This window comes from Schistocerca serialis, chromosome 1 (genome assembly GCF_023864345.2).
Source record: "Schistocerca serialis cubense isolate TAMUIC-IGC-003099 chromosome 1, iqSchSeri2.2, whole genome shotgun sequence".
NCBI classification, from domain to species: Eukaryota; Metazoa; Arthropoda; class Insecta; order Orthoptera; family Acrididae; genus Schistocerca; species Schistocerca serialis.
In genome coordinates this window covers 384358606-384371946 of record NC_064638.1, presented here as the reverse complement: position 1 = coordinate 384371946, position 13341 = coordinate 384358606, and the positions used below count along the sequence as shown (strand labels likewise).

At 42.7% G+C, this 13341-nt stretch overlaps 1 protein-coding gene across 1 annotated transcript in view; it reads left to right on the top strand.

The window, feature by feature from the left end:
• LOC126474691 (venom carboxylesterase-6-like) overlaps positions 1-13341 on the top strand; it is a 181557-nt gene that overhangs the window by 119715 nt on the left and 48501 nt on the right. Inside the window, exon 5 of the mRNA XM_050102203.1 lies at positions 4835-5044. Coding sequence (XP_049958160.1) covers positions 4835-5044 — 210 coding nt within the window. The remainder of the gene's footprint in view (positions 1-4834; positions 5045-13341) is intronic.

Here is a 13341-nt window from a genome sequence, read left to right as displayed (position 1 = left end):
CTCATGCTATCTTCCAGTACTTCCCAAAGGCGTTCAATAGGATTAGTGTCTGGGCTCTGAGGAGAGGTGTTAAGTTGTTTTGGGGTATTGTACATGAGCCACAGCCTTGTATTTAGAGCCGTATGCTTTGGGTCGTTATCTTGCTGAAAAATGTAGTTTCCTTGCTAGGATTCAGATTGTCCTTTAAAATGTTGATATACGTATGGTGATCCATTGAACGTTCTATGAAATGTAATTTTCCAACACCTGCAGCACTCATACAGCCCCACAGAAAGTGTTTAAATGTCGCACAAAACTGCGTGGCAACATCTCCGCATTCTCCTAACGCCACACCATTCGCCTGCCATCCGACCCGAATACGTTATATTTACTCTCATTAGAAAATGTTACTCTATTCCAGAAGTCTTCTTTTGCACCGCAAAATAAAGACGTTTCTTTCGATTCTGTTCTCTGACCCAAAATTTCTTGCGCGCTACCCGGCTGTGATACCATACGCTTTGAAGGTATTTCTGATTGTTAGCACATACCTTCTTTCCCCTAGATTAACTCACCAGCCAACTTAGGAGCGCTGATTTTAGGTTTCTTCTTCATTTCTCTCATGATAAATCTCACGTCTGCATCAGTCAGAGTGTGAGGGCATCCGGTACGTGGTTAGTTTCTTAATGATTTTGTTGCGCAAAACTATCGACTGAACCGTCGATCTAGGTCTACCGACTACTTTAGCAATCTGGTAAGAAGATTTTCACTCATTATGAAAGCGCAGAATAAGTTTTCTTTCGATCAGCGTCGTCTCACTACCCTTATGGCCCATGGTGCTAATTTCACTGTATCAGCGCCTTTCAGAAACACAACAGGCGAGAGAGTGGGGCCGCGCACGATTGACTCTAGTGTGTGCCGTGGGTCAGCGTTATAGTTTAATCACTGCGCGCAGAATTTTCGGCATGTTGAGCTCTTGTATTACATTTTCTATTTTGTTAAACTTGCTGTCGATTTGGATGCATTTCTTTCCTTGCTTCTCAACAAAAATGAGTTACGAGGTACTTCTTACATGACGGGCTCCTTAGATTTTGTATACATTTCTTTTCATGTTACACAGACTTTGTTTTCTAAAAGACATGCAGCTAGACGAATACTTTTTGGACTCACTGTATATCACTTTATGACTGCAGCGTGGCCCACAACCATCATTAACCGTCCCTCTATTGACCCACCAGGTGTTAACATGAGCGAACTCCTTTAAAACAAGAAGAAAATCGTCCCAGGCATGCCGCTTGATTTAACTAACGTACATGGCAGTAATGTTTAAAGTCTCCATAGTTTTCCTTCTTTTCAGTCGAAAACAGTTGCAAATCACAGTGGAGTAATGTGTCCGACTTCAGAAATTTTGCTATTAATATCACCAATTTCTTCAAGTGCTCCATGCCTGAAAATTTAGCACGAAGTGCTTCGTGGTGTACATAAGTATAAATACTGTCTGTCGATCATTGTAATTTTTGGTCTTTTACTGACAGCTATATCTTTAAATTCTTCCTCCGTGATATTGTAATACCGTTTCATAGCAAATTCGCAATGCCTGTCGATTATGCTACTGCATAATAGATATTGAAAACCCTCATCACTTTCTTCTGATATTCCCATTCATTTTTAAGCTTGTGGCAATAGATCGCTGGACTGCTTCTTTTTGTGGAAACAGCGACTGGCCTGTCAACATCCTTCATACCATAAACAAATAATGTAGTGCAAACAGCACTGATACCACGATTATGCCGAACGGAAGCGAGTTGTGCCGACCAAAGGATTCCGCACAACAATACCAAATGAAATTTTGCAAATAGAGACATAATTTCTGATGGGATACCGTAATCACTGTTTATACAATGTTACTTAGAGTCCGTCTTGATTGCAAAAATGTTTATTCACATGACTGGTTTCGGTTCCTCTAGAACCATCTTCAGATATGAAACGACAATGATACTAATTTACTATTTCACAAATGCAAACCTTTTTCATCCTATCCGATGAATATCAAATGTACCAGAACGTACCTGCATTTTCGGTTACAGGAGTAGCCCGTCCCGTTACAGGAGTAACCTTCACATGTTGCGTCACTTTAAATTGGTTGGCAGAATGCTTGTCATTTACATTAATTATAAAATTATTACCAACATGGCACGTGTGAGGTTTACAGCGCTTTATCTGGCTCTGGCGTAGATCTGATGCATCCCCTGATCTTCTGCCAATACAACGGTCTTTTATTCGCCTTCGCCACAACGTTTTCTATGTGATCGTTCCAATTTAAGTTGTTCATAACTGTTATCCCTAGATATTTAGTTGAATTGACAGCCCTTAGATGTATGTGATTTATCTTGTAAGCGAAATTTGACTGCTTTCTTTTCGTACTCATGTGCATAGTCTCACACTTCTCGTTACTGAGAGACAATTGGCACATTTCACACCATACAGATATCGTGTCTAAGTCATTTTGTAACTGGTTTTGATCTTATGATGACTTTACTAGACGGTAAATGATGGCTCATCTGAAATTTAAGAGATTTGCTCACATTATCTCCTAAATCATTTATGTGGATTAGGAACAGCAGAGGGCCTGTAAGACTTCATTGGGTAACACCAGGTATCACCTCTGTTTTACTCGATCATTTGCCGTCCATTACTACGAACTGTGACCTTTGAGACAGGAAATTACGAATGCACAACTGAGGCGATTCTCCAAAGGCAAGCGATTTGGTTAGATGCCGCTTGTGAGAAACGGTGTGGAAAACCTACTGAAAATCCAGAAATATGTATTCAATTCGATATCCCCTGTCGATAGCACTCATTACTTCGTGCGAGTAAAGAGCTTTTTGTATTTCACAAGAACGATATTTTCTGAATCTGTGCTGACTGTGTGTTAATAGACCGTTTTCTTAGAGGTAATTCATAATGTTCGCACACAGTGTATAACCCACAAATCTTTCAAAAATCGATGTCGATGGTATGGGTCTGTTATTTAGCGGATTACTCCTGTTCCCTTTGTTAAGTACTGGCGTGGCGTGTGCAACTTTGTAGTTTCTAGATACGCATTTGTTGCCGAGCGAACAGTTGTGCACTGGAACTGCTACAAGATGATGCAGCAAAGCATCCTAAACGCCTCGTAAATAAAAAGAGTCACCACTTAGTAAGTGCAGGGTGTTCCATTTATCTGATGACCACCTGCCCCCGGGTATTGTAGGCCGACCACAAAAGCCGCGCCTTCAGATCGAATGGGTTTTCTTGTGGGTTTGAGCCTGAAGGCCTTGCAGACATACGGGCCTTGTCGGCCAGTGTCATTCGAGCAGCGAAACAGTCATCAGGAGTGTAACAGTGAAGTTTGCGAACGCAACAACGGCAAGAGCGAATTATTCAGTTCCACAACGAGTGTTTATTTACGATTCGTACGTGCGTACAAAGGCCGCTCGTACTGTCCGACGAGTGTTTGAACAGAAGTTCCCAAGTGTTCGAGTTCCGAGTCGTGATGCAGTTCACAAATTAGTGAATGATTTCGTGAAACGGTAAGTGTTCAAGACAAGAAGCGTACACGACGACGTACAGTGCTCACAGAAGCTCATCTCAATGACATTGTACGCCGCCTGGAAAATTCCGCTACAAAATTTCGCAGCAAGCACAAAAATCGTGCATCTCTTTACAAAGAGGTGCTGCGCTGCTTGGGCGAAGGCCTTATAAAGTATCAGCAGTACAAGGACGTCGACCTCGTGATCCTGCGCACATGCTTAAGTTTTCCGAATGAGTTTTAAAACAAGTGCATGACGGTGAAATGGATCCTTACCTGATTCTGTTTTCAGTCGAGGCTCAGTTACATTTACATGGGTGTGTTAATTCCCGCAACTGTCGACATTAGCGCGCAGACAGACCTGTTCTGCTTCGTGAGGAACCCCTTCATGAATAGGGGTCTGGTGCGCAATTAGTTTTGCCAGAATGGTAGGCCAAATTTTTTTTAATGACACAGTTGCAAGTCAAAGATATGTGCAAAACATTTTACGACCGTTTTTTAATGAACTGGGTGAAACAGAACGAAGCTTCGCATTTTTTTTCAACAGGATTCGGCAAAGGCTCATACGGCCACTGTTTCTTTGCACGCAATTCGCGATGTGTTCAATGAAAGAATGATTAGTAACAATATCTGGCCCGCTACAAGTCCTGATTCAACTTCGTGCGATTTTTATTTGTTGGGCGCACTGAAGGACAAAATGTACACAACAAATCCTCACACGATAGAGGAACTCAAGGATAAATGGTTCTGAGCACTATGGGACTTAAATGCTTTGGTCATTAGTCCCCTAGAAGTTAGAACTACTTAAACCTAACTAACCCAAGGACATCACACACATCCATGCCCGAGGCAGGATTCGAACCTGCGACCGTAGCGGTCGCGCGGTTCCAGACTGTAGAGCCTAGAACCTCTCGGCCACTCCGGCCTGCGAACTCAAGGATAATAGCCGTGAATCAATTAATTCAATAATCGTGCGATTAATAATTTCTTGAGTGGGTGTCAGAAATGCGTGGGAAATAATGGCATCTCCTTGCGTCACATGGGTGAGTACAAAATTTATTTGCTTATATTTAAAATGTAGTTTTGCCGTACCGCTGCAGTAGACGGGCGACACAGCATCTGATGGCCTGGCAGCGGAGCGCTCTCTGCCCGGCTATCTATTGCGCCGAACAGGCGGTCATCAGACAAATGGAACGCCCAGCAGTTACGTTGTCTGTTTACTTATAATTGGTTTAGACAGGTTCCGGATGAAGCAGTGCCAGCGTGTAATGCGTCGCTTTGCCGCAGGACCAGGTGATGGCGCTGCAGTGGGTGCAGCGCAACGTGGCCGAGTTCGGCGGCGACCCGTCGCGCGTGACGCTGTACGGCGCCGGGTCGGGCGGGGCGTGCGCGCAGTACCACATGCTGAGCCCGCTCTCGGCCGGCCTCTTCCACCGCGTCATCGCGCAGAGCGGCTCCGTGCTCAACCCCTGGGCGCTGCAGCGCAAACCCATCCGGGTACGCCACCGCAGCACAACGTAGCATACCGCAGCCGAAGCGTACGTGACGGCGCTGATGTCTCATTCTAATTCCGCACCCACGAAGTCCGACGACACCCAGGGTATCATCAGTTAATACAGACCATTAAGTGGGGTAGGACGTCAAACGGGCCGAATTGGAGCAAGAGAGGCATCGCAGGACATTTTAATTTCCAGTGTCTATACTTTTACAAATAAAGTCATAAAACTTTGTCATCATCACCAAGAAGGATTCAACATTCACGCTGATTGCAGTGCAAGTTCGAAAACATAACAAAATAATTTTTTTACATGTGAATTTCATCATTTTTTCACTTACTTATGGCTGCCTTTGTTGCTATAGGTACACTTTTCTTCATAAGTTAGAGACATTCTTCGTTGAATTTTGCACAGTATACATACCATACTTACAGGTGTATGAAGCTCTAGAATCTATTTAATTTATGAAAAAGCGAATGAGCTGTTATATTTTAAACTTCATGTTTAGAAAAGACTTAAATTTTATAGTTAATTACCTCAATTTGTACCACAGTTTTTAATAGATGTGGAAAATTCTAGAGTTTCATACACCTTTAAGTATGGTTTTTATGCTGTGCAAAATTCATCGAAGAATCTCTTTTACTTATGAAGAAAAGTGTATCTATAGCAACAAATGCCGCCATTAGTAAGTGAAAAAAATGATGAAATTTCACATGTAAAGAAAATTACTTCGTTATGTTTTCGAACTTCCACTGCTATGAGTGTGAATTCTGAATCCTTACTGGTCATACTGACAAAATTTTATGAATTTATTTGTAAAAGTATAAACAGTGGAAATTAAAATGTCCCGTGGTGCCTCTCCTGCCCCAAGTCGGCCCGTTTGACGTCCTACCCCCCTTAAGTAGGAGGGGTGTTTAAAGCTGAAATGTTACTATAGGGAACTTTATTACTTAATCAGCTATTACTATTTGAATACCTATTGTATGAGATGAAAGTTTCTCGCGACGACATACTTGTACAAAACATCGTTACTTAACCTGTCACGTTGGATCTGAGTTAAATTGCGAGCCTTCAACGAAATCGTCCATCTTCTCCGTCAGCAACAACGGACTGTTGCGTCTGGTCCTCTTTATTCGTTTACTGTTATTTACATCCCTCACGAAGCAGTGCCCTGGCAGCGGAAAAAATCACTCTTCAGCCGAAGGTTTTACATATTTCATAACAGTTTTAAAATATATAAAATAATATAGTCAGGTGCGAGTAGGACTCGCGCTCTGAGGGCTACGTACAAATTTTCATGGTTGGAAGGAGGGGAGGGGGGGGGGGGGCAGGATGCTGGGGTCACAGATGTACTTCAAATTTTGTACACCTTCAGTAGGCCATTAAAATAACATAGCGTGCATGTGGTAAAGTGCACTACTCTGGAAATTACGAGAAAATGAGAAGTTTTACGCGTCTATCATGTGGCTTTGTACCTGTGAGTAGGTGCCGGAGCTTTAGAGTTTCATGGTGGTCAAGTAGCAGCTGTGTCGTTGATGTGTTATCACGGTGTTGGACCCTGGAGGGAGACATCCGTGTTCAAATCTCCCTCGTGCCCCAATTTTTTTCCCCCACGGTAGCTCAGCGTGTTAGGTCAGGGAACTGCCTGTTCTCTGTAATAGAAAAGACCGAGTGAAGGGGTCAATGACGAACTTCAGCGAGCGTCATGTGACGACCGCCACGGTCAAATGCAACGAACATTAACAAACAAATGCAAAAAAAGGAAAAAAAGAGTGGTTAGCGTTCGATCTACATAAGGCGAACGTGTATAAGGCGACGGTTCGATTACCGCTAAAACTTAATTTTTAACCTATATTAAACTGTTGGGTGAAAGAGAAATTTTCCAAGATGTTAACGAGGTATGTTTTCCCTCAGAAACTCTGAACATTCCCTGTCAACGCGGGAAACATGCATTCATTCGATGCAGTAGATGCCGTTTCAGTTGATGTTTAGCACGTCTGCATGACAAATTTCATCCTGCAACGTGTGGTGTTTGACGAGTAATTGTACATTACTCTTGTGAGCTGCCACATTCTGACTTACTATATTACCGAATAAAGTGATTTGCATGATTATTTATCGAGGTCTGTCTTGGGCTTTCCAGACCTGTCCCTCGTCCTTGAAAATTTAATTAAAAATAGTAAATACTCAAATAACAATGTGAAATTCACTACAACTTCATGAAAATGCACGTAAGGCTATTTTTCATTATGTTATCTCTCAAATGGTACATAAATTAAGTAACGTGACCAGTGATAAAAAATACAGATTAAAAACTTAGAAAAGTATGGATTAAAAAATGAATGTTAACGTGACTCAAACAGCCCCTTCGACCACTACTATCTCGCTCAGAGCGAACGCTTTTGATCACAATAGCTTCTCTTGGTCGGCGCCTTCACACATATAATGTACATCAGTTCCAGAATAGACGAGTAAAACTTCTGTTGCGATCTTCTCAGAGTTTCCAGAGTAGTGCACTTTACTACTAAGGTGTACAAAGTTTGAAGTAAGTCCATGGTCCCAAAGTCGTGGTCTCTACTTGTTAGTTGTGTATATCGATAGTTCATCCATCCCGTTCATCCATCCCGGGAATTTGAAACCTAAACGGTTTTTGCCTCTTATTGATATCGATAGTGGTTCAAAAATGGTTCAAATGGCTCTGAGCACTATGGGACTGAACTGCTGTGGTCATCAGTCCCCTAGAACGTAGAACTACTTAAACCTAACTAACCTAAGGACATCACACACATCCATGCCCGAGGCAGGATTCGAACCTGCGACCGTAGCAGTCGCGCTGTTCCAGACTGTAGCGCCTAGAACCGCTCGACCACTCCGACCGGCTATCGATAGTGGCAAGACATCTATACCAGGAATTTCTAGTCTTTCAAGAATGTTTTAATTTTCAATTTTAAGTTCAAATTTTTTGCGTAATTTCGCTTTTGCTTCTGTAATACCTTAGAAAACGAGGTCTTATCAGACGGTCAGTCGGATAAGAAATGAGAAACAAATATTTTTTCTCGTGTGATATAAATACAGATTAACAATTTTCCTTTACTTGTAACGTGAAATCTTGCTCCTTGCCAAAATTTCATGACTCTAGGTGAGCAAGAAATACTCAATAGGTGATATGAGTGAGTTAGCGAGTAACAAAATATGTGACTTCAAAGGCCTTGATTCCACTGACTTAGAAACTTCAATTGTAGGCCACGATAATCGTAGAATGATATAGTCCACAGGAGCTGCCTATTAATAGCTATAGTAATTTTGTTGTTATTTTCGTTTACAGTTCCTAGACGACTTGTGATTGTTCGGCGTAAGTCATCATCACTTCATGCACTTGTGTCTGTATGTGAACTGGCGGAGCCAGCACTGTAGTAGGAAGGTAAACAGTTCAGTACGTTTCAGTGAGTGTTCTCAGTATTGAGAGTTGGTTAGCATGCTCTAGTAAGGTTACAGCCACTGTCCCAGTTGAAATTATCCTCGCAGGTCCTATCTTCTATTTCTTCTTTAGTAACAGAATCCGAGTATGTACAAGAGTGAGACAAGGTTTTAACTTCATGAATCATTATTCTGTCTTTATTTATGAGATTGTTCATCAACTACTTATTTCTCAAGTTATCGATATTTCTGTGTTTCTTTGGCGCTCCGCACTGCGATCTGTAGCAGTAGATCGCCACGTAGTTGTTCAACGTGTTCACGTTTTCGTTTCTTGGAGAGCGCTACCTTTATATCGCGAACGCCATAGCCAGTCTTTCAAAATGCGTACGTCAAATGATTGATCTAAGAAGCCAGGTGGTCCTTGTCACAAACAGTTGTTGCTCTTCATATTAATATACTTAAAACAGCTGTCTTCTCGACATGGCGGTGATAACGCTGTGCACTGTGATATAGATCAGTGCGCGTCGGCTTGCAATGCACAGTGTGGTCGTGCCATCCATCCGATTTTCATTGAACCAAAACATCTAAAATTGGCATTTTCCTTCTCTCTCTGTCTTCACATTGAACTGATTTTTCTTCCTGAGGCAACAGAGACATGATGATTTTAACATACTACCGTTCCTCTGGTGTAGAGTTATTGTCCATGATTTTTGCAGGACGTTAGTGGCTGTAATAAATTAAAAATTATCACCGAGTTTACGATTTCCTCTAAAATAAATTCCTTGTATGTGAATGCGTCCGTCAACGCACAGAAACACGAGAGCAAGGAAAAAGTGTCTGTAAAAATTCAGAATAGCCCGGGCATCAGGCTGCCAACAGTGATTTCTCCAGAAAGAGCTAAATAAAGATTCACTTCTGTATGATGCAAAAAATCTTCTGACATCAGTTATCAACCGTGTTTGTGTTGGTAGCAGTTTTCAAATAAGACACAGGAAGAACCGCTGCTCTTTATTTTTAGCTGGATTTCGAAGGATAACCGTGATCGGTTTGGTCAGCCGCCAATCCACATTGACCATCAGTTTTGGCGCCATTTAGGCGGACGTTCTCCTGACTGCTGGAGCTTTGTAGGCTTAGAGAGTGCTACCAATTCGACAAAAAATCATTCCGATCGGATCATTACTTATGAGTCGCGATATCTCATTAACTAATTTACCGATGGTAGTCCGGATGTCCCATCTGCACAAAGCCACGAGATCACCTTTGCTGCACCTCAGGTAACGCCAAATGTTCTACGATGGTTGTGTCATGACAGTACCACTCTCTCACCCTTTTGTTATTCTCTTATCTAACACTTTTTGCTACTTATGATTTTTATTACACAGTTGCCAGAGAAATATTCGCCATACTTTCTTTAGTTTTCAGATTCAATGGTCTAAGCACTCTTTACGACTTATTTCAATAATTAAATTTCCTGCCAGATTAAAACTGCGTGCTGGACTGAGGTCGAACTCGGGACCTTTGCCTTTCGCAGCCAAGTGCTCCTGATATTATTATTGAACCAGTACGAGGTATTTGTATTTGCTTTTCAAGATGGCAGTGCAGTATATCTGTTTTATCCGCGTCAAAATATGATCATCATCGGAGTGGTGTTGCACAATTTCTCTCCTCTTCTATAAATCTATGAGTGGCTTTAATCATGTCAGTTGTGATTCAGTAGAAAGTCTAGGTTTAACTACATCATGCTGCTGCTTGGTATCACGCTCAGAGTAGCAAGATATCAGGCAGGTTCCCACTTTTAGCAGAACATAGTCGAAAGCAGGAGAGACAATAGCGGCTATTCCGGCTGCCCATAGCCTCTTTATATCATGGGTTGTTAAATTCACTTGCAACTGGTAACTGATAACGGATAATGAAAATAAAGAGAACGAATTGTAGAGACCAGACTAAATCTGTGTAGCCTCATCTGCAACAGTGTTACATATTGCAATGGAATTGCCTTCAAGTGTACCCAAATGTATAGCCTGCCCTTGTCAGTTGCGAAAGTGTTCAGTTGTACACACGAAACAAATAGCGTCCCGGGTCCATTCAGTGAAAACTGTTAATAAGTTTATGAGGTCAGTCAATGGCTAGGCAGTTCTCACTGGGATGTCTGTATGCCTCACGCACAGACTGAGGTGGAGTTCCACATGTGTCGACAATTAGACAAACATATTTAACAGTGAAACTTCCTGGCAGATTAAAACTGTGCGCCCGACCGGGACTCGAACTCGGGACCTTTGCCTTTCGCGGGCAGGTGCTGCACCACCTGAGCTACCCAAGCACGACTCGCTACCCGTCGTCGCAGTTTCAGTTCTGCCAGTACCTCGTCTCCTACTTTCCAAACTTCACAGAACCTCTTCTGCGAACCTCTGCAGACTATCGCATATTTCTCTGGACTTACTGTCCTTGAAATAAATTAAAGATAACTCCAATCCCACCGCCGCGACAAAATTTCTGGGAAATTTCCCTTGTTTGTAAGCTAAATGTCTGAACTGGAAATTCTCTCTCTAATATTGCCAACAGTGATCTCCACTGTCCAACAACTAGCTCGCCTTGTATTTATCGGAAAGGAAATGGTCTGTTATGGATCGAATCTCGAATCTACCCCTCTGCCATTCGGTGGAAAAACAGAAAAAAGAACTGACCCTGCACTGAATCTTGTGAGATACACTGCAACATACATTAAAGAGCCGAAACATTACGACCGCCTGCTTGACAGCTTGGTGGTCTACCTTTGGAACGTAATACGAAAGCTATTCTGCGTGGCGTGGAGTTATCAAGTTTATGGTAGGTTTCCAGTGGTATGTGGTACCAGGCGTCTAACTACAGGTTCCCCAATTCCCGTAAATTACGAGCCGGTTGTTTGTAAGACCATAGCTGGCGGTCGACATCGTCCCAGATGTGTTCTATCGGGTTCACATCATGTGCATTTCATGGCTAAGCTCACTATTACACTCCTGGCCTTGTGACATTAACTTCTATCTTGCTGGAAGACGCCATCGCCGTTGGATAAGTCAACAGAGATGAAAGGATGTTCGTGGTCCTGAATAATGATCACATATTCCGCAGCTGTGAGGTGCCTTCGATTACTACCATCCGTGGGGCAATATATGTTTCTAGCAGCCGTTCACCTGTATGACGCTGTATCCTGATATGACCATCGACATGCACTAAAATGAAACGTGTTTAATCCAACAGATAACACGTTTCTATAAACACGTGGTCTAATTTCGATGACTCTGTGCCCTCTGCAGCCGTAATTGCCGACGTCATCGGTTCAAAATTGGTACACTTAGGGGTCGTCTGCTGCGAGGCCCCATGTTCAATAATGTGCGTTGAACGGTGTGCTCCAAGATGCTTGTGTCTGCACATGCTATGTTGTCAAATGTACCAAAGATCATTGCCTGTCCTTATTTGCGGAGCGGACAAACATTCAATCTACGCCTTCTGTGATGACGCCCTCACGTCCAACAACTTGTCGTCCACTCGTGGTTCCATCGTCCTTCAGCCACTTTTCGCAGATACTCACGACGGTAGCACACGAGCATCCGGCCAGATTTGCCGTCGAGATTCTCGCTCCCACGCGATTAATCGTACCCTTCTACGCTTCGTTAAAGTCGTTTAAGTCAGTCGGTTTCTCTACTTGCGGCCCGTATCGTCACTAGAATGATTCCACAGTCGTCTCTGCTGCGCTTATACGAGGGCTGGAGCTTTAATAGTGGCAACTATTCATTTACAGATCTTACAAAATGGATACGTGTTTCAAAGTTTTACTGACCTTCAAAGTAGTCACCAGCATTGTGCATAACCCGTTGCCAGTGATGTGGAAGTCGTTGGATCCTCTTAGCAGTGCCAGTTGTGCTGGCAGTTCGAGCGGCGCGGTCTATTGCTCGACGAATTTGTAGCATTTCTGAAGCGAATGCCGTGAAGTGTTTCCATCAGTGTAGAAATCGAGTTGAACTTACGAGGGCCTAACTCAGGGGAGTGCTGTAGGTGGCGTAGCACTTAGCAGCCCCATCAGTCAAACAAATCAGTAACAGCTTGCACTGTACGTGCTTGAGCATTATCCTGCAAAATGATGGTCAGTTCCTGCAGAAAGTGTTGTCTCTTTTGTCTCTAAGCTGGTCGTAGGTTGTGTTCCAAAAATGAACAGCATAGAGATAGAAGTGATGACGCTTTCTGCAGGACATGACCATCATTTTGCAGGACAATGCTCAAGCATGTACAGTGGAAACAGTACGTGCTGCAACGGGTTATATACAATGCTGGTGACTACTTTGAAGGTCAGTAAAACTTTGAAGCGCGTATCTATTTTGTGCGAGCTGTAAATAAATAGTTGTCACTATTAAAGTTCCAAGTCTCGTATGTTTACCGCGTCAGTTGCCCTCAGCGCCACCAAGCGACATTTACTCTGACGGTGGGCAGCGACCGTAATGTGGTGGCTAATGTTATTATAGTTCGGTAGTTTTGGTATACTACGTAAAAGACGTAGTAAATGGTGCGATTACCAGTAACATTGGTAGCACAGGTAGAGAAGAAGCATAAATGAATGTGTAAGAGAGAAACTGGGGGCCGACGACTCCTATTTACTGTTTTGGTTGTTTGGTTGTTTTTCTTGCAAATAATTTCAACCGCACACCATTCAGTGTTAGTCCGCTGTGTATGAATGTGTAAGAGAGAAACTGGGGGCCGACGACTCCTATTTACTGTTTTGGTTGTTTGGTTGTTTTCCTTGCAAATAATTACAACCGCACACCATTCAGTGTTAGTCCGCTGTGTATTTTATATCCTTTCAAAATATAAATTTCAATATGTAATAAAAATTAACTGATCACGTAACTA